We start from the raw sequence: 21,314 nt of genomic DNA, 5'->3' as shown, positions 1-21,314 counted from the left end.
GTATTAAGGTTATAACAACCAACAAGAATGCACTTTTATGTAGAAACCCAAGATTAAATCAAGTCTTCCTAACTAGTGATTTAAGTCATGATTTAAATCAAATCCACCCTGCCTGCTGTGCTCTTGCCTCTAGCCTCTTCATTCCCCGGGGGGGCCACAAATATGTTTGGTGCCGGGCCCACAAAAAGTTAATCCAGCCCATGGGGAGCGCAGGGCCCAGCCTGCTCTGGGGCAGAGCACAGCCCCCGCGGGCCAGCGAGGTGGGCCAGGTTCGTCCCTCTAAGGCGGGACCCTTTGCGGAGCAGGGCCGTGGCAAGACCAGATGGGAGCTGCAGGTGGGCACTAGGGGGATGGAGCGGGACTCCTTGCCCAAAGCCTGAGGGTACCTGGGTACCTGCCGCTGCCTCCCCGTGTGCCCCCTGCAGCCTTCCCGCTGGTGCCCCAGCTCTCCATAGCAAGCAGCCTTGGAGACCCCTGCCTGCCCCCCTTATTCTACATTTGGTCCAGGACATTTTAAAATTTCTTGGGGCAGTTTACCCATCTCAGGATTTCTATGGGAAGTGCTCACCTGGAGCCACAGCTGGTCAATGCAGAGACAAGCGGGCACCATGAGGCATTATAGTTACCAAACATGGAAACCTCCCCCTCTGGGTACCCAGAACGTGTGTGTGTGATGTAATTTTTCTCGTCATGCACAGCCATTACCCGTTCTGACAGGCTGTTTATAATGCTAAGTTCACTAGTTTTCGGAGGTTGTCAACTGAGGCTAACTATTTTTGTTGAGTTGTTTCAGATTTAAGACTCTGGCAAGTGCTGCTGCATCATTTCGCTAATACTTTGTGTCAATTGTGTGTGTATGTTAAGTATTTGAGTGTATATGTTTATGTGCGAATATGCGTGTGTAGGTTGTTGAAATTAGTCATATTGATATTGTCATTGCCACTTTGTACCGTAGTGAAGCAGTACGAGGGAAGGGGGAAGGGGGGGGGCGCGCAAGGTGGAAGTTTCGCCTAGGGCGCAAAATATCCTTGCACCGGCCCTGTGTATGACCCTTCATGCTTGGACCTCCGTACCAGAGGACATGCTTTCATGCTGATGATTAAAAAAAATGTGTTAATTTCTGTTGGTGGCATCTGACTCAGATGATGCAAATGAAGGTGCATTAGTCTGCACTGCTTTGGATCCTTTTTATTTTACTGTGCAAATACTTGTAATAAAAAATAATATAAAGTGAGCACTGTATATTTTGTATTTCGTGTTGTAATTGAAATCAAAATATTTGAAAATGTAGACAAACATCCAAAATATTTATAATGCATTTAAATAGGTATTCCATTATTAACAGTGTGATTAAAACTGTGATTAAAACTGTGATTAATCATAACTATTTTTTAATTTAATTTGTTTTGTGTTAATCGCTTGTGTTAACTGCAATTAATTGACAGTCCATATATATACACAAAAAACAGTGTGTGCCCAGTTTCATGGGATTAAAAAGTATGTCCCTGTCCCCCAATCAATATCACTGTTGCTAGCTTCCTAGGGCTGTAATTAATAGCCTCACAACAACCTTGCAAGTTTACATTATTATCCCCAATTTACCAGTGGTGAAACCAACACATGGAGAAGTTATGTGACTTTTTCTGAGGTCACACAAGGCCTCATACAACGTCTACTGATATCAATGGGAGTTTTTCCACTGATTTCAGTGGGTGATGGAGCAAGCCCATTGCTAATAAGTGACAAAGCAAGGTCTAGAACCCAGCAATCCCAACTTTCACTGGTCCATTCTAATAATTAGTCTGTGCAGACTCCCCAGCAGCTGCAAGAGAATAGGAGCCCATGATTTTCAATACCAAAATATGAAATGGAGTACTTGTGGCATCTTAGAGACTAACAAATTTATTTGAGCATAAGCTTTTGTGAGCTACAGCTCACTTCATTGGGTGCATGCAGGTATGCATCCGATGAAGTGAGCTGTAGCTCACGAAAGCTTATGCTCAAATAAATTTGTTAGTCTCTAAAGTGCCACAAGTACTCCTTTTCTTTTTGCGGATAGAGACTAACACGGCTGCTACTCTGAATACCAAAATAATTATCCTTCTCCAGCAGCCCAGTTAGTAAAAGGTAAAACCATGAATTGCTATTTTTTCATTTTAACCAGCAGGGGGAGCCAGTAATGGGATGAATATACAGTAATGGAAATAAATTGACACTGGGCAGAAAAAATTACATTTGAATACTTTATGTAAGGGCTACTAAGTTCAAAGAAAGTTCATTGTCTTGCTCATACCAAGCTCTGCCTGATGTATAAACTCATGGAAATCTGTCTTAATTTATCACAATGATCTGCACTTAATTGGTTGCTAGTTAATTTGATCTACTCTGCCTGAGTTAGGTGGCAAGCTCTTTTAAACACTACATTCTGCAAAACTGGCATGTGCATTGGTAACACTGTATCGCCAACCCCAAAGTTCAAAACTCATGAGCCTGACACACACACATCACAAACCTGGCTTTAAAATCATGAGATTAAAAAAGAAAAAAAAGTAAACGTTAGGTTCTTGGTATTTGCCCCTCTGGGGTTTAAGCCATTAGGGTTGACATTTTCCAGCTGTACTCTGCAGCCATGAGGGACGAAGTGTACTTTGTTTTTTAAATGAAAGCTGAGATTCTCATGTAATATCATGGTTCCAACAGCTGGGGCTTTAAGAAAAATCACAAGACCAATGATAAAATAATGAAAGCTGGCCACACTGTAAATAAAAATAATACATTCATATCAGGGAGCGTCATTGGTGAATATTGGATGTGCCCCATTCTATTTTGGAAAAGACCCAGGTTACAATCCTGGTGAATATATATATGGGCAAACCACAAAACCAATCAGCTGCTTTAAAGGATTCCATACTGTTTCTCCTTTTTTGGCAGACACTGCTCTAGAGACAATGGAGCTAGGAGAAGCAACACAGCCAGCAGATACAGGGGAGCCTAAGGAGCCAGAGTATTCTAACCCTCTCCTGAGGCCTGCTCTCACTGGAGATGTGGAGGGTGTGCAGCAGATTTTTGCTGACCCAGAAGACCCTGATGGTGAAAAGGCCATGCAACTTCTCATGGAAAAGGACATCATAGGGAGAGACCTACTGTATGCAACCAGCATGGCTGGACAGAGTGCAGTCATCAGAGCACTGGCAAAATACGGAGTGGTCATGAAGGATAAAACAGCCAGAGGTATGCTGCTGACAGCAGCGGGCAACGGATTAGGCCCCATACCTGCTCACTCCGGCCCTGACCCAGTCCCCATCCAAGCCAATGCATTGACTTCATTGGTGCAGGATCAGCCCTTCTGCTCCTTCAAGCTTAGCCTGACTTCTCTGAATTCACATTCACTTACTCCTTCCACCCTCCACTCTGCCTCTGTGAAGCTTGATCCAAGCATCACTGAGGTAATGGTATCCTTTCCATTGACTTCACTAGGCTTTGGATCTGACCCGAGATCCCCACGTGGCTTTATACTCACCTCCTCTCCAAGTTCACTCACCCCCCCCCATCCTGACCTCTCCTCTGTTCCCTTCCTGTAACACTCCACTGTTAGAAATTGATCTTCCTGTTCTGTTGTCCCAGCTGCTTGGTCATCTCTCACTTCCTGCAACCTAAATTCTCTAACCCTCTTGCCGCAAAACTTCCCTTTCCTCTGTCGTACCACTGATTCCAGACTTCACGTGCCTTTCCCCTCCCCTCCATGGCTGGCTCCTTCCCTGTACATTTTGTCTGAGGATTGCCCTTGGCCACAGTTTTCTCCCCCCCTACCGCCCCCGACTCTGCTGTGCAGCACTGGTTAGTTGCTGACCTCCCCTCCAGTGGCAGCTGCATTACAGGGGGGTTTCACGTGTACTTAGCACTTTGGGAAGAAAGTAGCTCTGAAAATGCAAAGTATTATTAGCTGGTATTTGACCCCCAGCAAGATACCTCTCCCTTTGGTTCTGATGACTTCTCTATCATGCCACAGGTTACACACTCCTCCACTGTGCTGCGGCCTGGGGCCAGCTGGAGACTTTGAAAACTCTGGTAGAACTGGAAGCTGATATTCTAGCAATGACCTTCCGGGGTGAAAAGGCCCGAGATATAGCCGACCGTTATGGACAGACAGACTGCGTCGAATTCCTGGACTGGGCAGGTGAGACTGGTAACGCCCAACTACACAGGGGAGGTTGTGATCACCATGGGTTAGAGCCTCAGCTGGTGAAAGTCCATCAGAGCTCCACTGGAGTGAATGAAGCTATGCTGATTTATACCAGCTGAAGATTTGACCCCCATGTCTGTAGGTCAAGTGAATTTTAAATACTACTCTAGGCTTGACCTGTAAGGTGATTGATCCAACAACAAATGCAGCTCCTATGGTGAGATCTGCACCAGTAACTCTGTAGGTGGACCCTTGGTAGCTGCCCATGCCCTAAAGAAAGTCCTGGATAGCAGAAACATAAAGCATCAGGCTGAGGTTCTCTGATCCTGCCAAGTGATGCTCAGTGCAGGACCAGAGGAAAAGGGACAAAGCTGGTTTACCCTGTCCATGCAGCTCCCTGACACGCAGAGTGGTCAGGGAGCAGTTTGGCCCCTGGTGTGACCCAGCAGCTGCAGTTCTAAGGGGCCATTCTAGCAGCCAGGGGTAGCTGGACACAGTGGCTCTCCAGTCATGCCCCCTGTTCCTTGGCCATGCCCACTGTGCTGGAGGAGATGGTGTACAGTGCTTATTCTGGTTCCATGCCATATGGGGATTCATCTTTGGCTAGAGGAGTCCCCAACTAGCTGGAATAAGGCAGCTTTCCAGCTGCCTTGCATTGAGGGAGTGGCTCAAAGCAGCTGGATCACAGGAGAGAACTGGGGCTTCTTTCTGCCCAGTACAATGTTATTTTACTGACGTTCCAAATTCAAACCGCTGTCACCATGCTTCTGAAAGACTTTTTTTAATAGTCCCTCTTTCTCCCCTCCTGCTTCCCCACCTTGTCCATGGGAACATCGACAGTGTTCAACTCTCAAACTGTCATCATTAGATAAACATTCAAACAAACAGCCATCGACTTCAGATTGGCTCAGTCCTTGACCTCCCCACTCTCCTGCCTTTGCAATATCTTAGCAAAGAATATGTATACACAATTATTAGAGCACGAAAATATGATTGTTGTCTGAGGAGGAGTCCTTTCGCTTATACTTCCTGCATCACAGTATCCATGCTGGAGCTGTGGCTGTACGGACAAATAGGGAAGATCTCTTCATCCTTAATTTCTTCTTCCTTCCTCTTCTTACTTAACTTCCGGTGCCTGGCTTCTTTCCTATGATGGTGGCATACGTACTTCAGGTATTTCATCATGATAGACGTGTTTGCTACCAGCCTGCAGAGCATTTTGTCGACGTTGCAGGTGCACTCAGCATGAAATTCTGTCGTGACAGAAACGGAAGAGGTCTCCACGGACACCTGGAAAGACAGAGCAGATGACATTGTGACAGTAATTCTTTTCATCGAGAGCCAAAAGCCATCAGCCTGGCTTTATTTCTTACTTACTAATTCAAGAGACCGCAGGCCAGATCTTCAGCTGGTGTAAGTCACCTCCACCGACGTCAGTGGAGTGACGCTGATTTACATCAGCCTGGGGATCTGGCCCATAGAATTGAGCAGAACTGTTCTTCGTTACCCGAGCAGGGGATCTGATCCATGGACTTCAATGGAGGTATGCTGGTTTACAGCAGCCTGGGGATCTGATCCAGTCTGTTGTTCTCCAGAGATTTACTCTCTGCAAGTCGTTATAAGAAAACTTCAGACTTATCCTCCCATCCACCTGCTAAGGCTCCCACTGGGTTCTACCCTAGCTGTTACAGTACTTTCAAATGTCTCCATTGCCCATTCTAGGGCTTAAATCAATCTCTAACTCTTAGGGGTCTAGGATGAGACCTTCCTGGGGGCAGATCACCTCCACATCTGCCTACAGGAGGTTTCTTGCACCTTCCTCGCAAGTGTCTGGTTTAGCCAGAAACAGGAAGTCTGAGTCAGTCTGGCTGTTCCTATGTTATGTTCATGGTGCATGAGAGAAATTCTTGAGTGAACCCATGCTACGGAGTCCTTTGCCATTAGATTCAGTCTTCAGAATAGCAATTCAGTTTAAAATGATGAGGCCCAGTTGACCTGTCCCTTTAAAATCAGCCCTTTCCTCTTTGATGGTTCATGGAGAGGTTTCAAGCTTCTTGGAACGGTGCTGAAGAGGGAGCCAGAGCATTTTAAATGATCAACAAGTCAAGTTTCTTAAGCATCTTCTAGAGACTGCTGACGAAGGGTCTAATCCTGGGCCTGCTGAAGTCAATGGCAAAACTCTTCATCGGTTTGAGCAGGTGAGCTGTAAGGGCCACTTCCTGATGCACTTACACTGAGCTGCACCTTGCTTTGTGAATAGTCCCAATGACATACAGCGCTCTGCCCCAAAAGCACCAGGGTCCAGGTCCTCAAAGGTATCTAGGTTCCTAATTTCTATTGATTTCAGTGGAAGTTGGGAGCCAAAATACTTGGAGGACCTGCCCCAAGATCTGACTCCAACTGAAAGTCCATGTGCAAGTATGTTGCCTCACTGAGGGCACTGCGTGGTTTGAGTACAGGCGGCAGCCCTGCCATGCGGGCAAGCCGGAGGAAATCCTTGTACTTGGATTAATTAAGTGTTTGCAGCAGCAAGGCCCCAGGCATTGACTGTTTGGTGATCACCAACCATTTGGAGTGTTACCCATATCATCTCTTCTCTGTTCCTTTCCTTACCTCTTCGGATTCAGAGAGCACCATTCAGTAACCCTAATCCAGTGGTTCTCAACCAGGGGTCCCCTGGGGATGGGCAGGTTTCAAGATGTGGGGGGCAGAAAGCCAAACCCCCACCATGCAGGACTGCAGCCTGGGGCCCTGAGCCCTACCACCCGGGGCTGAAGCCAAAGCCTGAGCAACTTAGCTTCATGGTGCCCCCTGTGGCGTAGGGCCCCGGGCAGTTGTCCTTCTTGTTACCCCTTAACGCTGGCCTTGGCTTTTATATGCAGAAAAACAGTTGTTGTGGCACAGGTGGGCTGTGGAATTTTTATAGCATTTTGGGAGGCCTCAGAAAGAGAAAGGTTGAGAACCTCTTCACTAACCAACACGGTAAACTCTCTGGGGCAGGGAAGTAAGAACATAAGAACAGCCATACTTGGTCAGACCAAAGGTCCATCCAGCCCAGTATCCTGTCTACTGACAGTGGCCAATGCCAGGTGCCCCAGAGGGAGTGAACCTAACAGGTAATGATCAAGTGATCTCTCTCCTGCCATCCATCTCACCCTCTGACAAACAGAGGCTAGCAACACCATTCCTTACCCATCCTGGCTAATAGCCATTAATGGACTTAACCTCCATGAATTTATCCACCTCTCTTTTAAACCCTGTTATAGTCCTTGCCTTCACAACCTCCTCAGGCAAGGAGTTCCACAGGTTGACTGTGTGCTGTGTGAAGAAGAACTTCCTTTTATTTGTTTTAAACCTACTGCCCATGAATTTCATTTGGTGGCCCCTAGTTCTTATATTATGGGAACAAGTAAATAACTTTTCCTTATTCACTTTCTCTACACCACTCATGATTTTGTATACCTCTATCATATCCGCCCTTAGTCTCCTCTTTTCCAAGCTGAAAAGTCCTAGCCTCTTTAATCTCTTCTCATATGGGGCCCATTCCAAACCCCTAATGATTTTAGTTCCCTTTTTCTGAACCTTTTCTAATGCCAGTATATCTTTTTTGAGATGAGGGGACCACATCTGTATGCAGTATTCAAGATGTGGGCATACCATGGATTTATATAAGGGCAATAAGATATTCTCCATCTTATTCTCTATCCCTTTTTTTAATGATTCCTAACATCTTGTTTGCTTTTTTGACTGCCGCTGCACACTGCATGGACGTCTTCAGAGAAGTATCCATGATGACTCCAAGATCTTTCTCCTGATTAGTTATAGGTAAATTAGCCGCCATCATATTGTATGTAAAGTTGGGGTTATTTTTTCCAGTGTGTATTACTTTACATTTATCCACATTAAACTATTTTTGTTTTACTACTGTCTGTACAGCACCTAGCACCCTGGGACCCTGATCCTTTACTGGTGTCCATAAGTGCTACTCTAATACAAATAATAGTGATAGCATAAGGGTGGGCTTTCCCTAGACCTCTGGCCATATCCAGAGGACTCCCACCTCCCCCAGGAAATGGGACACAAGGCTCAGGGATGATCCAAGCCAAAGTGGTGGGTGCTATCCTAGGCTGGTTGCTATTTCCCACATTTAAGTGCTTTGACTCTAGCTGTTCATAGCCTCTAGTTGTATCATGGCACAAAACTCGACAGCTGACAACCGTCCCTGGCCCTCTGGCCAACACAGGATATTTCAACACCTAAATAAGTGGTCTGACTTCCCAAAGTGCCAAGCACACAGCAGAGCCCCTGGAGAGATGGGTACCATCAATGGGAGATCTTGAGTGCTTGGTATTTTTGACAATCAGGCCACTTTCAGAGTGTCCAAACATGGACTTAGCTTTAGGCTTCTATTTCTGAACCTCTTGGCCTTGGTGTCTTCAATGGCGCCTCAAAATGGAGGCACCCAAAATTAGCAGACACATTTGAAAAGTTAGGCTTAAGTGACTTGCTCAAGGCCACCCAGTGAGTCAGTAGCAGAGTTAGTCAATTTCCAGTCCCATGCTCTAATCTAACCAGCATCATTCCTACCTTGCTCATTTACATCACTCACCTTCTTCTGCGGTCTTCTCAATTTGCTCCAAAGACAGTGTACACATAAGCCCCCTAGGAGGAAAAGTATAACTTTGCAGCTGGCACACAGAACCTCCAAGCATCCTTTGGCTATTTCCAGGTGAGTAAAGCAGTGAGATAGTTGGTCCAGAGGGTAGGGCAGGCAGTTAGATTGAAGCGAAGTTCCAAGCTGCAGTTGCTCCAGATCCTCTGGAAGAATTTCCCATCCAACTCTGACCCAGCTTGGGCGATCACAAAGGCAGAGGCTGTCTTGGAACAAGACGACAATCCAGACAGGAAAGACTAGGGAGGCGCCTCGGACGAACATGGTCTTTTTTTAAGAGGAAAGGTCTCCAGTGACTTGATTGTCAGCATGTACCAACTGCAGCCAGAGATCCAGCAGCAAATAGTCTTTAAAGTTCATACTGTAGTGCCTTGGATGGATTTTAAGCAAATGAAATCCTCCACCCTGGCGTTTCGTGGCTTGGGACCAAGCTCCAGTCCTGAGTGCCAGAGAAGTTGTCGGCTGGTGACATCATCAGCCAGTGGCGTTTGCTTTCAAGAAAGGTATTGTGATGTCATAAAGATCTCAAAGCTTTTCTCAGGGGGCACCGTACGGAGTTAAAGATATAAGCAGCCTAACATGGTCTAGCAGCGAGAGTGGGGAAGGGGGAGTTAGAAAGACTGACTTCTAATCCCAGCTCTGCAACTGATTTAGCCGCTCTGTGACTCAGTTCCCCGTTTGTAAAATGGAGATAATATTGACCCGTTTTGTACAGTGCTTTGAAATCCCTCAGGTGAAAGGAGCTATGAAGTGCAAACTATTATTAATACAGATGTTTGACTTGCCAAGGATGCTGTGCTAGTCCAGCCAGTTATAACTATGGAATTAGGTAACATGAGAACCCATGTGCACACAACAAGTCTTACTGGAGTCACAGCTCCTTGTGTGAGTAACTGCTCTGTTATGAGTCAGGGGTTCACCGTCTGGCCCCCCAACGACTTGGTCAGGGCAGTGCTCGGCGTTGTGCTCTTTCGAAGATGCGCAGGTTTGCCAGTGACTGACCCCTCAGGTTTACACCCTTAATGTAGGTGTGACCCTGTGGGAGGCTGAGCTCTTGGGACTTCCCCTGAAGTCCAGGAGAGCTAGGGGCACCCACCACCTCACAGGAACAGGCCCATCATTTCTAGATCCTTAGCTGGCATAAATTGGCATTGAAGGCAGTGATTTACACCAGCTGAGGATCTGTCCTGTTGTGCCTTGTTTCCCAATCTGTAAAATGGGACAATAGACTTATCTACCTCCCGGGAGTGTGGTGAGGCTCCATTCGTTAATATTTATAAACCCCAAGGGCTTCCAAGGAAGGGCAAATAATTAGTACCTAAATAGCCTTAAAGCAGTCTGGATCAACATGGGACACAAGGCTGGTTCCTTTTGTGTAGCAGTCTGTCTCTCTATAAGCCCCTGCCTCGTTCTGTGAGTACTTCCCCATGACTAACCTCACGTGTGTCCTGTTTCGCAGAAGCTAAGCAGGCTCTGCGGACGTTCATCGCCCACATCCAGGCAACGATTGCAGACCCAGAAAAGGTGCAGGGAAGGCTGAACAAGGAAGACAAGGTACAATGCAGAGCTCTTATCAGGAGAATCGACCTATTTGCAGTAAACTTTAGAACTGCCTTCTTGATTCCATGTGGGGATATGTTTTCTGCTCACACCGCCCTTTGCAGAAAGGCTTCCCCAGCCAAAGGGGTGGAGACTACACTCAGCAGTGCTTGCAATGGGGAGCAGATCAGCGTATGAATGGTAGTACTTTGTTATCCTGCTGGAGAAGGTGCTGGATAAACACAAAGGCTCAGATCCCAAAGGTATTTGGGTGTCTAACTCCCATGGATTTCAATGGGAGTTGGACACCTAAATCCCTTTGAGGATCTGAGCCCAAATGCTTTGCACTTATGAATGAAGCCTTATAGGTCCTGCGTGAGGTGAGCGTTATCCCCATTTACAGATGGGGAAAGCGACCCGTGGAGAGGTGAAGTGGTTATTCCAAGGTTACACAGGGAGACGGGAGACTGTGCTCCTCCCTCCTGCTCTAGCCCTTTCACTGCACTCTTAGTGCTGGATCGCTTGGCACCTCGTGTTGCTTTGCAGCATCTCCTGTAGCCCAACAGTGTTTATGGGCTCTGAAGAGAGTTGCGCTCAGTTCTCCTGAGCCCAGAGGCACAGCAAGAGTGACCGTCCGGTTCTGGATGATATCTTGGGAGCTCCTGGCTCCCAGTCCTGTGACCTGATCACTACACCATACCTCTCTCTTCAATTAACTGATACAAACTTAATCAATGTGCCTTATTTGTAACTCCTAACAGGAGAGACCAGATTTAATTCAAGGCCAATGTTGCATCCTCTCTTTTGTGGCTGGCAGAGGCAGGCATGTAAGAAATCGCACAGGCAGTTTGACCCTGGGTTGCTACCTGGCCTTCTGATTGGTTGAGAGGGGCCACTCGTAACATAATCTAAAATGAAGTACCATATATATTCGTTCATAAGCCGAATATTTTTGGTAAAGAAAAGTGACGCATCAAAAAGCTGGGGTCGGCTTATAAACAGGTCTACACCAAAATTTGATGATTTTAAACTCTATGAAATCATTGAATTGAATATCTAATACATTGTAGTTTTGTTTACCTGGAGTGTCTGCAGGCATGGAGACCCTCAGTTCCCTGTGGCCGCAGTTCACCGCCATTGGCTGGGAACGGTGAACCACGGCCACAGGGAGCTGAGCGGCTCCATACCTGTGAACACTCCAGGTAAACAAAACGTCCCGATCCACCAGTGGGTTACCCTGATGGGCCAGGAGCCAAACCCTGAAATATAGGGTCGGCTTATGAAAGAGTAATACAGATTTTACTATTTTTACCTATCCATCTTGGGGGTCGGCTTACAAACGAACTGGCTAATGAACAAGTATATACTGTAATTGATTTCCGGAGTTCACCTTCTAAAGGTTAATGTCCCTTGTCTCTTCTACAGAACATGTCTCTCAGCGCCTGTCGTGTAAAATCTGACTGGCTTGAGAACACCAAGGAGCCCACCAGACAAGACTTTCTGGATCAGAAGCAGCAGCTGGAAGATATCATGCTTCCCATCTTCACAAAGCTGGCCACGCCCCGTGAGTATTGGGGCTACAGAGCCCATAGCCTTATGGGCAGGATGAATCTGTTATATGATTTTCAATATCTATATGTAATAATGATAAATACATAATAATAATAATAATTAATGGACATTAGTAAATTACTGAAAAAGAAATTCAAATAGTCATAGCCACTGAATACAGGGTGGGCTCTTGAGTGACCATATCAATTAAAATGGTATACATGTGTTGCCCTACACAACATAGTATATGATATTTCTAGGACAAGACTACCTGAGGGAGTGCGGTGGCGGAAAGATTATGGGCCCCATTCTCTGGTCCTTTAGGGTAGCTTTGTGCTGGTCTCCACCCCTGCTGACTGGAGGGCAGGGAGGGAGGGATGAACACCTCCATCCTTGTATGTACAGAAGGTGCATAGACTCCAGGCAGACAGGTGCCATAAGGGAATGCGGGTGGAGAGATGGAAACCTGAGACGGGGAGGAATGGATCTGAAGAGTTATTCACTGTTGAGTTAGGAATGTGAGAAGGACACGCCAGAGGCCAGGGAACCTCCTAAGGATGCAGGGGGCTCTTTTCCTCCCACTGCCGGGAAATCCTGGATTTCCTTGCTCAAACGTATCCCATCCCTGATTATCCCTGGCTCAGACGCCCTCCCACTCCCCGCCAGCTTCCCACAGTCACCCAGCCTTTTGACCCCTGCCACCCAAATCCTGATCTTGGAGCCACATAAAACCCTAGGGCCAGCACCTCCAAACTCATCACTGCCTCCGACCAGAGCCCTCCCTAAGTGCTCCCACTCCCCCCTTCTCTCCTCTATCCAAACCCCTGCTCTCCAGCCCAGGCCACAGGCTCTGCTTTCCTCAATATCTGAATCCCTGGACTGCCCTAATCTTCCCACTCAGTCCCCGCTTCCTGGCTAGTCTTTTCCCAGCCATCTGCTGTCATGAGAATGAAGCCAGAGAGGACTGTAAAGCTGAAGGGGCAAGGAAGCAAGTGATGGGGAAGAGACCCTGCAAGCTCTAAGGCAGTCGCTCTGCATGTGCCAGCTGTGCTGGACCTCCCCTTAGACACCAAAGGAAATTCCCAGACAAAGACTTTGTTAGCTGGAGTTAAGACGGAGAGCATGTCAGAGACTTCAGACTAAAACCCCTCCCAGGGACTAAAAGCACTGAGATTCAATAGCTCTGATGAGGAAGGGACACACGGCAAGGGGACGGTCATTCAGCTTTGCTGTCAAAAGGGACAAGAGCACATAGCCCTGTCTCTAGGTCTGGTGATGATGTTGACAGTTTCCTCAGCTCTCTCAGCTGCAATGCATTGTATTTGCTGTATCCATTAGTCTGTAACTGCACTAGAAGAGGCAGTATTAGAACGCAATGAAGCATCACTTGGAAATCTGCTGTCTTGCAGGTCCTCTGACAGCGAAGAGCACCAGGTCGGCGCTGAACTGCAGCAAAATCTGAAGCTTCATTTCCACAGCTCCTGCCTGTCTTGGGGTCTTATATTTTTTTAAGCCTCACACATATATAGTCATTAATCTGAACATACAGCCCGAGAGCCAAACTTTGGTATTTCCAGGACAAGATTACCTGAGGGTGTGCGATGGCAGAAGGATTATGGGAGAGGCTGGATCCACATGCAGACGCAGCAGCATGGACCCATCTGTGATTAGTTTCTGAATGCCAAGATAGCAAGGTTGTTTTGCGGTTCGTGGAAGGTCAGATGAGGTGCTGGCTACCCTACATTACCGGAGTCTGTGGCACTTTAAATTGAATTCAACGAGACTTTATTGGCATGACAAGCTTCACAAGTGTTGCCAAAGCATAAAAAAGGGACAGACTCCTCAGGACTCTGTCAGAGGCAGGGATGACCCACTCGTGATGAGATTAGACACTGTCTTTGGGGTTAGATGTCCTGTAGCTAGGTGTCATAGCTGGCCCTTTCTGATCCAGAGGCTGGTTGTTTCAGCACCTCAGTAATTTAGAGGCTGATCTTGACGTGCTGAGCACCTGCAACTCCCAGTGACTCCAATAGGGGCAGCCCTTCTCAGGGGCAGGGTTTTCATTATAGTGGTTTTTTTCCACCACAAGTCTACTAATTGCAGACCTGCCTGAGATCCCCAGCGCCTGCTCACCCTGAACTTTCCACTTTAAAAAAATCAGCCTGACCTTGCAGTTCCTCTTTGATGCTTTCCCAGGTGTAGCTGTTGTCCCAGATGGCAGAAAACCTTCTGACGATCATGCCTCCTGACACAGGAAGGACAAAGCACAGCTGGACTGTCAGGCTCCCTCTCCCACTTCAGTTATTACTATAGGGCCCTAGTCATGTGAGGTGCTTTGCAAACATAGACGGCAAAGGCCCTGTCCTGGAGAGTTTGCAATCTAAAAATAGCAAAGTCTCTCACTTGTCCCTCCCTCGAATCAACGGGTGTAGTTTAAAATCCTGCAGCCGAGCACGTGCTGGAGGCTGTGCTCTGGCTACCCTGGCTGTCCTTTGCAGAGCTTCTGGGTTTTTTTTTCCATGCTGGTTTAAACCTCAGTCTCATTCTTGTTCAGGTCAAGGCCGTTCTGTGACAGGAATGAGGGCTCGGCCTACATGTGCTCATTGTGTTCTGGACCAAACGTGGGTGGTCCCCAAGGGTTATGCTGGGGCACCTTTCCCTGGCTGGAATCGCCTGGGTGCCAGAGCCTCAGTGATTTGCCTCCCATTCTGTAGTGCTACATGCTTTCCACAAGCACAGTGCTCACAAGAGGCTTTCAGCCAGGATCCCTCAGAATGAATTCCATCTGTTCAGCTGGCTAGTGGAGCCAGCACATGGCTGCTCAGACAATCTCCTTGATGATGCAAAAAATTAATCAAATAGCATAAAAGCTCCTCGGCCATCCAGCATGACTCACTGTCATGGCAGCAGGCAGAAAGCCAGCTTGCACCAAACATGCTGTAAAATGGGTCAAATCCACTGCAGTAGGAGCCGCTGCTTTTGATTACTTAGCTGTCCTGTGCATGCACCCTTCATTTGAGCTCTGCCTGGGTTCCTAAGGCAAGCTGGTGGGTAAGTCAGGGAACAGCTATGTTTGGCCCCTCTGTTGCCACAGGCACCTTATAAAATGCCCTCTTTAAAAAGTGTACCTGTCCGTTCACTCCAGGTGCAGTTCAGCCTATGTGGATAGCCACTGCAAAGCTCATGCCTCACTTAAACCTGACTTAGAAGGTTTAAGTGGAGCATAGGCCTTGCGCTGGCTCGCTGCATGAGGGGAGGAGAATGTCACAAAGAGCTGACACATTGCTAAGCAAGAGGACGTGACCCTCAAGTGTCAGTGTAAAGGACTTGCTGAAGGGGGCCCTGTGAATGACTACCTTAGATGCACCTGTATATGTGGCTCTGAGTCTGCTCCGAGCGTCCCATCCTGGAGCTGTGTGACTCCTCAGAAACTATTCCAGCAGCTACAGCTGCTAGATCTCTTTGTAGCTGCCAGTTAACAAGCTGAACTCACTTGGAGGTAATAAAACCTGTTCTGCTCTCGGTTAAAGTGCAGTTATGGTCAGAAAAGGGTCTGTAAAAATAGCCAATTGATTTGCAGAGCACCTTTGAGTTCCAACTGACCTCAGTGCTTTTGGCCCGTCCCTATGTTAAGTCTTGTTTATTGTCAAACCAGTACACAGCCCTTTCACAGCAGATGGGAAAGTTGTTGCAACCTGCATAAGGGTCCTTCCTCCACTTTCTTCCCATCTGCAGACTTCACTCATGGTGCATACATGGCTTATGTTGGGCACAATGTAAATAGCATGACCTTTTTTCTCAGCACCTCTCGTTTCACTAAGGTCCATTTCTCACCTGAGCCCCTTGCTGGGTTTTTCCCCTCTTGTAACTGCTAAATTTACCCTTTTCCACAGGAAGTGCAAATGAGTGTGCAAACATTCACTCTTGCCTTGCTGCATTTGACTCTCCCTCCTGTGTATTTGTACCTCTCCCGTTTTTGATCATGAGTAACTTTAAAACAAAGAAACACTCAGTAAAGACAGAGATGGAGCAGTGCTGCAGGCTGCCATAGCATTCTTAGCTGTTTTTAGGAGGTCAGGAAAGCCTCTGGAAGCTCAGAGACCTGGCCTAGGCAACCACTAGGAGGCAGCATGGTCAGATAGATAGGGTTTGGATTGGGAGGCAGGAGACAGAGCATCTACTCCTGGCTCCGGCACTGACCTATGTGGGACCTTGGGCAAATCACTTACCCCATCTGTGCCTGATTCCCCTCTCAGCCTTTGTCTTGTGTATTTAGATTGCAAGCTCTTGAGGGAAAAGATGACATTTTGCTGCCCTAGCCCAGCAAGTCGGATTTCCCTTGGGACCCCTTGGCGTTACCTTCATATAAACAGTCGCCTTGCTGCTGAATACGGCACTGATACTGTCTTTGTGAAAGGAGCAGCTTCACAGCCCACAGGACAGGAAACCCTGGCCTATCACCCTCTCAAAATAGGCATGAGGTGTTCATTCCTGGCACAGAGGTGATGCTAAGAGACTGGCTGAGGGCTCTGTGCCTCAAGGCCTTGGAGCTCCTGGAAAAGGCTCTGCCCCTTGGCTATAACCATCTCCCGCTGTGACATTAGAAAAGGGAATGGTGGGGTGTTACCAGTGAAGTGCTGTGACCAATAGCAACATGAGCCAGAGGAAGCAGCAGAAAATAGAAACGAGGCCAAGGATCCACAGCACGTGGCCAGGCAGTGACGTAGGTTTCAGGCAGAGGTGAAGAGTATTGGTATAATCCCCTGTATCAGAACTGACACCAACCTCGTTGCCTGCCTCTGAAGAGCACCAGCGCTTACAATGTTCCTCCTCCTCCTCCTCAAGAACAAGGAACCACATCAAATCTGGTGCAACTCCAATGAAAACTACACCTGCTTCCAGCTGGTCCGCATGTGAGCCATGGGCTGCAATTCTGCAGTCAGGCACAGCTTCCACTGGGAGCTGAGTCCCTCTAATGAAGGGTAAAGCTGGGCCCAAGAGCTTTGAGCAAAGGGGGGATATAATAGAGGTCTATAAAATCATAAATGGTGTGGAGAAAATGAATAGGGAAGTGTTAATGCCTTTGCATGACACAAGAACCAGGGGTCATCTGATAAAATTAATAGGCAGCCAGTTTAAAACAGACAAGAGGAAATACTTCACACAATGGACAGTCAACCCCTGTGGAACTTGATGCCGGGGATGTTGTGAAAGCCAAAAGTATAACTGGGTTAAAAAAAAAAGATTTGGACCTATCCTCTAGAAAGTTATCTATCAATGGCTATTAGCAAGATGGTCAGGGATGCAACTTCATGCTTTGGGTGTTCCTAAACCTCTGGCTGCCGGAAACTGGGACTGGACAACAGGGGATGGCTCACTTGATAACAGCCCTGTTAATTCTTTCTGAAGTGCCTGGCATTGGCCTCTGTCAGATGCAGGATACTGGGCTAGATGGAGCATTGGCCTGACCCAGTCTGACTGTTCTAATGTACACTCTCCTTGGCAGCATTGTTGGGCTCACTAGCAGAGATTCCAATCTGTGGGCGGAAGAAGTGATCTGAAAGAAACCTCATCTCAGGCTATGCATATGTTAGTACCCCACACAGCTATGCAGGAGGCTGTGATTGCGTTTCCAGTCACATACTCACTAGGCCTCAGCGCTGCAGCAGGCTTTGGGGAGCAGACAAATTAATTAAAACTGTGTTGTTCCAGAGGGAGAATCTTAATGGCTTGGACAGCACGATGAATCATGCTGTGGTATTCCTCAATATTAACCTATTCCTCATGAATAGCGCAGTACGTTTACAAAGAACAGCCTAGTCCCTCCATTACCTCACGCAAGAAACCTTTCATCTAGCAAGCTAAAGCTTCGTTAGGGCTGCTGGCTTTGTAGTACTTCTGTGCCTGTGTTAATACTTCTGTAGCAACAGTCGCACGACCCTGAGCTAAACCTCACCACTCCTAAGCAGGTAAGTATTATCCCAGTTTTACAGAAGGGGATCTTAAGGCAACTAGAAGCTAAGTGACTTGCTCAGAGTCACATAAGGAATTTGTGGCAGAACAGGGGACAGAACCAGATACCTTGAGCTAGCCTGATAGAAAAAGTCTGAACTCCAGAACTTAGAAGTGAAGCAGAAGAAGAGCCACACCTGGGTCTAACTTTTACCTTCATAGGCTATTTCTAACTTTCACATGCCCCTCATCAGGTTTTTATTAACATGGTGTTGATCCTCCAGCTGCAGCTGATTCTGCTGGTGTGTGAATGGGCAGGGCATGTATGGTAGCAGAGCCTGCCAGAGAAGTGTATGGTGGTATGCTTAGGGCTGCCAGTGGTGGTGGAAGCAGAGTTTGATGTAGTTCCTTAAACCAACTTTACTAATTCCTTTCCCTGAGCCCTGGTCTACACTAGGACTTTAGGTCGAATTTAGCAGCATTAAATCGATGTAAACCTGCACCCGTCCACACGATGAAGCCCTTTATTTCGACTTAAAGGGCTCTTAAAATCGATTTCCTTACTCCACTCCTGACAAGTGGATTAGCACTTAAATCGGCCTTGCCGGCTCGAATTTGGGGTACTGTGGACACAATTAGACGGTATTGGCCTCCGGGAGCTATCCCAGAGTGCTCCATTGTGACCGCTCTGGACAGTGCTCTCAACTCAGATGCACTGGCCAGGTAGACAGGAAAAGAACCACGAACTTTTGAATCTCATTTCCTGTTTGGCCAGCGTGGCAAGCTGCAGGTGACCATGCAGAGCTCATCAGCAGAGGTGACCATGATGGAGTCCCAGAATCGCAAAAGAGCTCCTGTATGGACTGAATGGGAGGTATGGGATCTGATTGCTGTATGGGGAGAGGAATCTGTGCTATCAGAACTCCGTTCCAGTTTTCGAAATGCCAAAACCTTTGTCAAAATCTCCCAGGGCATGAAGGACAGAGGCCATAACAGGGACCCGAAGCAGTGCCGCGTGAAATTGAAGGAGCTGAGGCAAGCCTACCAGAAAACCAGAGAGGCAAACGGCCGCTCCGGGTCAGAGCCCCAAACATGCCGCTTCTATGATGAGCTGCATGCCATTTTAGGGGGTTCAGCCACCACTACCCCAGCCGTGTTGTTTGACTCCTTCAATGGAGATGGAGACAATACAGAAGCAGGTTTTGGGGACGAAGAAGATGATGATGATGAGGTTGTAGATAGCTCACAGCAAGCAAGTGAAGAAACCGGTTTTCCCGACAGCCAGGAACTGTTTCTCACCCTGGACCTGGAGCCAGTACCCCCCGAACTCACCCAAGGCTGCCTCCTGGACCCAGCAGGCGGAGAAGGGACCTCCGGTGAGTGTACCTTTTAAAATACTATACATGGTTTAACAACAAGCATGTGAAAGGATTACTTTGCCCTGGCATTCGCGGCTCTCCTGGATGTACTCCCAAAGCCTTTGCAAAAGGTTTCTGGGGAGGGCAGCCTTATTGCATCCTTCATGGTAGGACACTTTACCACTCCAGGCCAGTAACATGTACTCGGGAATCATTGTACAAGAAAGCATTGCAGTGTATGTTTGCTGGCGTTCAAACAACATCCGTTCTTTATCTCTCTGTGTTATCCTCAGGAGAGTGAGATATAATTCATGGTCACCTGGTTGAAATAGAGTGCTTTTCTTCAGGGGACACTCAGAGGAGCCCATTCCTGCTGGGCTGTTTGCCTGTGGCTAAACAGAAATGTTCCCCACTGTTAGCCACAGGGATGGGAGAGGGTTGAAGGGGTAGCCACACGGTGGGGGGAGGCAAAATGCGACCTTGTAACGAAAGCACATGTGCTATGTATGTAATGTTAACAGCAAGGTTTACCCTGAAAGAGTGTAGCCACTGTTTTATAAAATGTGTCTTTTTAAATACCGCTGTCCCTTTTTTTTTTTCTCTCCACCAGCTGCATGTGTTTCAATGATCATAGGATCTTCTCCTTCCCAGAGGCTAGTGAAGCTTAGAAAGAAAAAAAATGCACTCGAGATGAAATGTTCTCTGAGCTCATGCTGTCCTCCCGCACTGATAGAGCACAGACGAATGCGTGGAGGCAAATAATGGCAGAGTGCAGGAAAGCACAAAATGACCGGGAGGCGAGGTGGCAGGCTGAAGAGAGGGCTGAAGCTCAAATGTGGCGGCAGCGTGATGAGAGGAGGCAGGATTCAATGCAGAGGCTGCTGGAGGACCAAACCAGTATGCTCCAGTGTATGGTTGAGCTGCAGCAAAGGCAGCTGGAGCACAGACTGTCGCTACAGCCCCTGTGTAACCAACCGCCCTCCTCCCCAAGTTCCAAAGCCTCCACACCCAGACGCCCAAGAACGCGGTGGGGGGGCCACCGGCCAACCAGCCACTCCACCACAGAGGATTGCCCAAACAAAAGAAGGCTGGCATTCAATAAATTTTAAAGTTGTAAACTTTTAAAGTGCTGCGTGGCATTTTCCTTCCCTCCTCCACCACCCCTCCTGGGCTACCTTGGTAGTCATCCCCCTATTTGTGTGATGAATTAATAAAGAATGCATGAACGTGAAGCAACAATGACTTTATTGCCTCTGCAAGCGGTGATCGAAGGGAGGAGGGGAGGGTGGTTAGCTTACAGGGAAGTAGAGTGAACCAAGGGGCGGGGGGTTTCATCAAGGAGAAACAAACAGAACTTTCACACCGTAGCCTGGCCAGTCATGAAACTGGTTTTCAAAGCTTCTCTGATGCGTACCGCGCCCTCCTGTGCTCTTCTAACCGCCCTGGTGTCTGGCTGCATGTAACCAGCAGCCAGGCGATTTGCCTCAACCTCCCACCCCGCCATAAACGTCTCCCCCTTACTCTCACAGATATTGTGGAGTGCACAGCAAGCAGTAATAACAGTGGGAATATTGGTTTCGCTGAGGTCTAAGTGAGTCAGTAAACTGCGCCAGCACGCCTTTAAACGTCCAAATGCACATTCTACCACCATTCTGCACTTGCTCAGCCTGTAGTTGAACAGCTCCTGACTACTGTGCAGGCTGCCTGCGTATGACTTCATGAGCCATGGCATTAAGGGGTAGGCTGGGTCCCCAAGGATACATATAGGCATTTCAACATCCCCAACAGTTATTTTCTGGTCTGGGAATAAAGTCCCTTCCTGCAGCTTTTGAAACAGACCAGAGTTCCTGAAGATGCAAGCGTCATGTACCTTTCCCGGCCATCCCACGTTGATGTTGGTGAAACGTCCCTTGTGATCCACCAGAGCTTGCAGCACTATTGAAAAGTACCCCTTGCGGTTTATGTACTCGGTGGCTTGGTGCTCCACTGCCAAGATAGGGATATGGGTTCCGTCTATGGCCCCACCACAGTTAGGGAATCCCATTGCAGCAAAGCCATC

General features: G+C 47.7%; 2 protein-coding genes across 5 annotated transcripts in view; one reads left to right on the top strand and one right to left on the bottom strand.

Moving 5' to 3' along the window:
• Window positions 1-20,381, top strand: part of ANKRD45 (ankyrin repeat domain 45) — a 28,310-nt gene extending 7,929 nt beyond the window's left edge. For 2 of the 4 annotated variants that reach the window (XM_078854050.1, XM_073356396.2), the window contains 4 exons: window positions 2,932-3,231; window positions 4,010-4,177; window positions 10,315-10,409; window positions 11,820-12,053. In XM_078854050.1, coding sequence (XP_078710176.1) covers window positions 2,932-3,231; window positions 4,010-4,177; window positions 10,315-10,409; window positions 11,820-12,053 — 797 coding nt within the window. Of the gene's footprint in view, window positions 1-2,931; window positions 3,232-4,009; window positions 4,178-10,314; window positions 10,410-11,819; window positions 12,054-13,354; window positions 19,274-19,865 lie in introns of those variants that run through there. The other 2 variants (XM_073356395.2, XM_073356394.2) reach the window with 2 other exon arrangements.
• On the bottom strand, window positions 4,922-9,119 carry TEX50 (testis expressed 50). The gene is made up of 2 exons (XM_073356398.2): window positions 8,793-9,119; window positions 4,922-5,473 (listed from the first exon to the last, which is right to left on the bottom strand). Exons 1-2 carry the CDS (start codon window positions 9,117-9,119, stop codon window positions 5,204-5,206), a joined length of 597 nt encoding a protein of 198 aa, XP_073212499.1. The 3' UTR covers window positions 4,922-5,203.
• Window positions 20,382-21,314: the final 933 nt, after the last annotated feature.

The sequence above is a fragment of the Lepidochelys kempii genome, chromosome 8 (assembly GCF_965140285.1).
Source record: "Lepidochelys kempii isolate rLepKem1 chromosome 8, rLepKem1.hap1, whole genome shotgun sequence".
NCBI lineage: Eukaryota > Metazoa > Chordata > Testudines > Cheloniidae > Lepidochelys > Lepidochelys kempii.
Note: the sequence above shows the minus strand (reverse complement) of the source record. Positions and strands in the feature narration are given on the sequence as shown.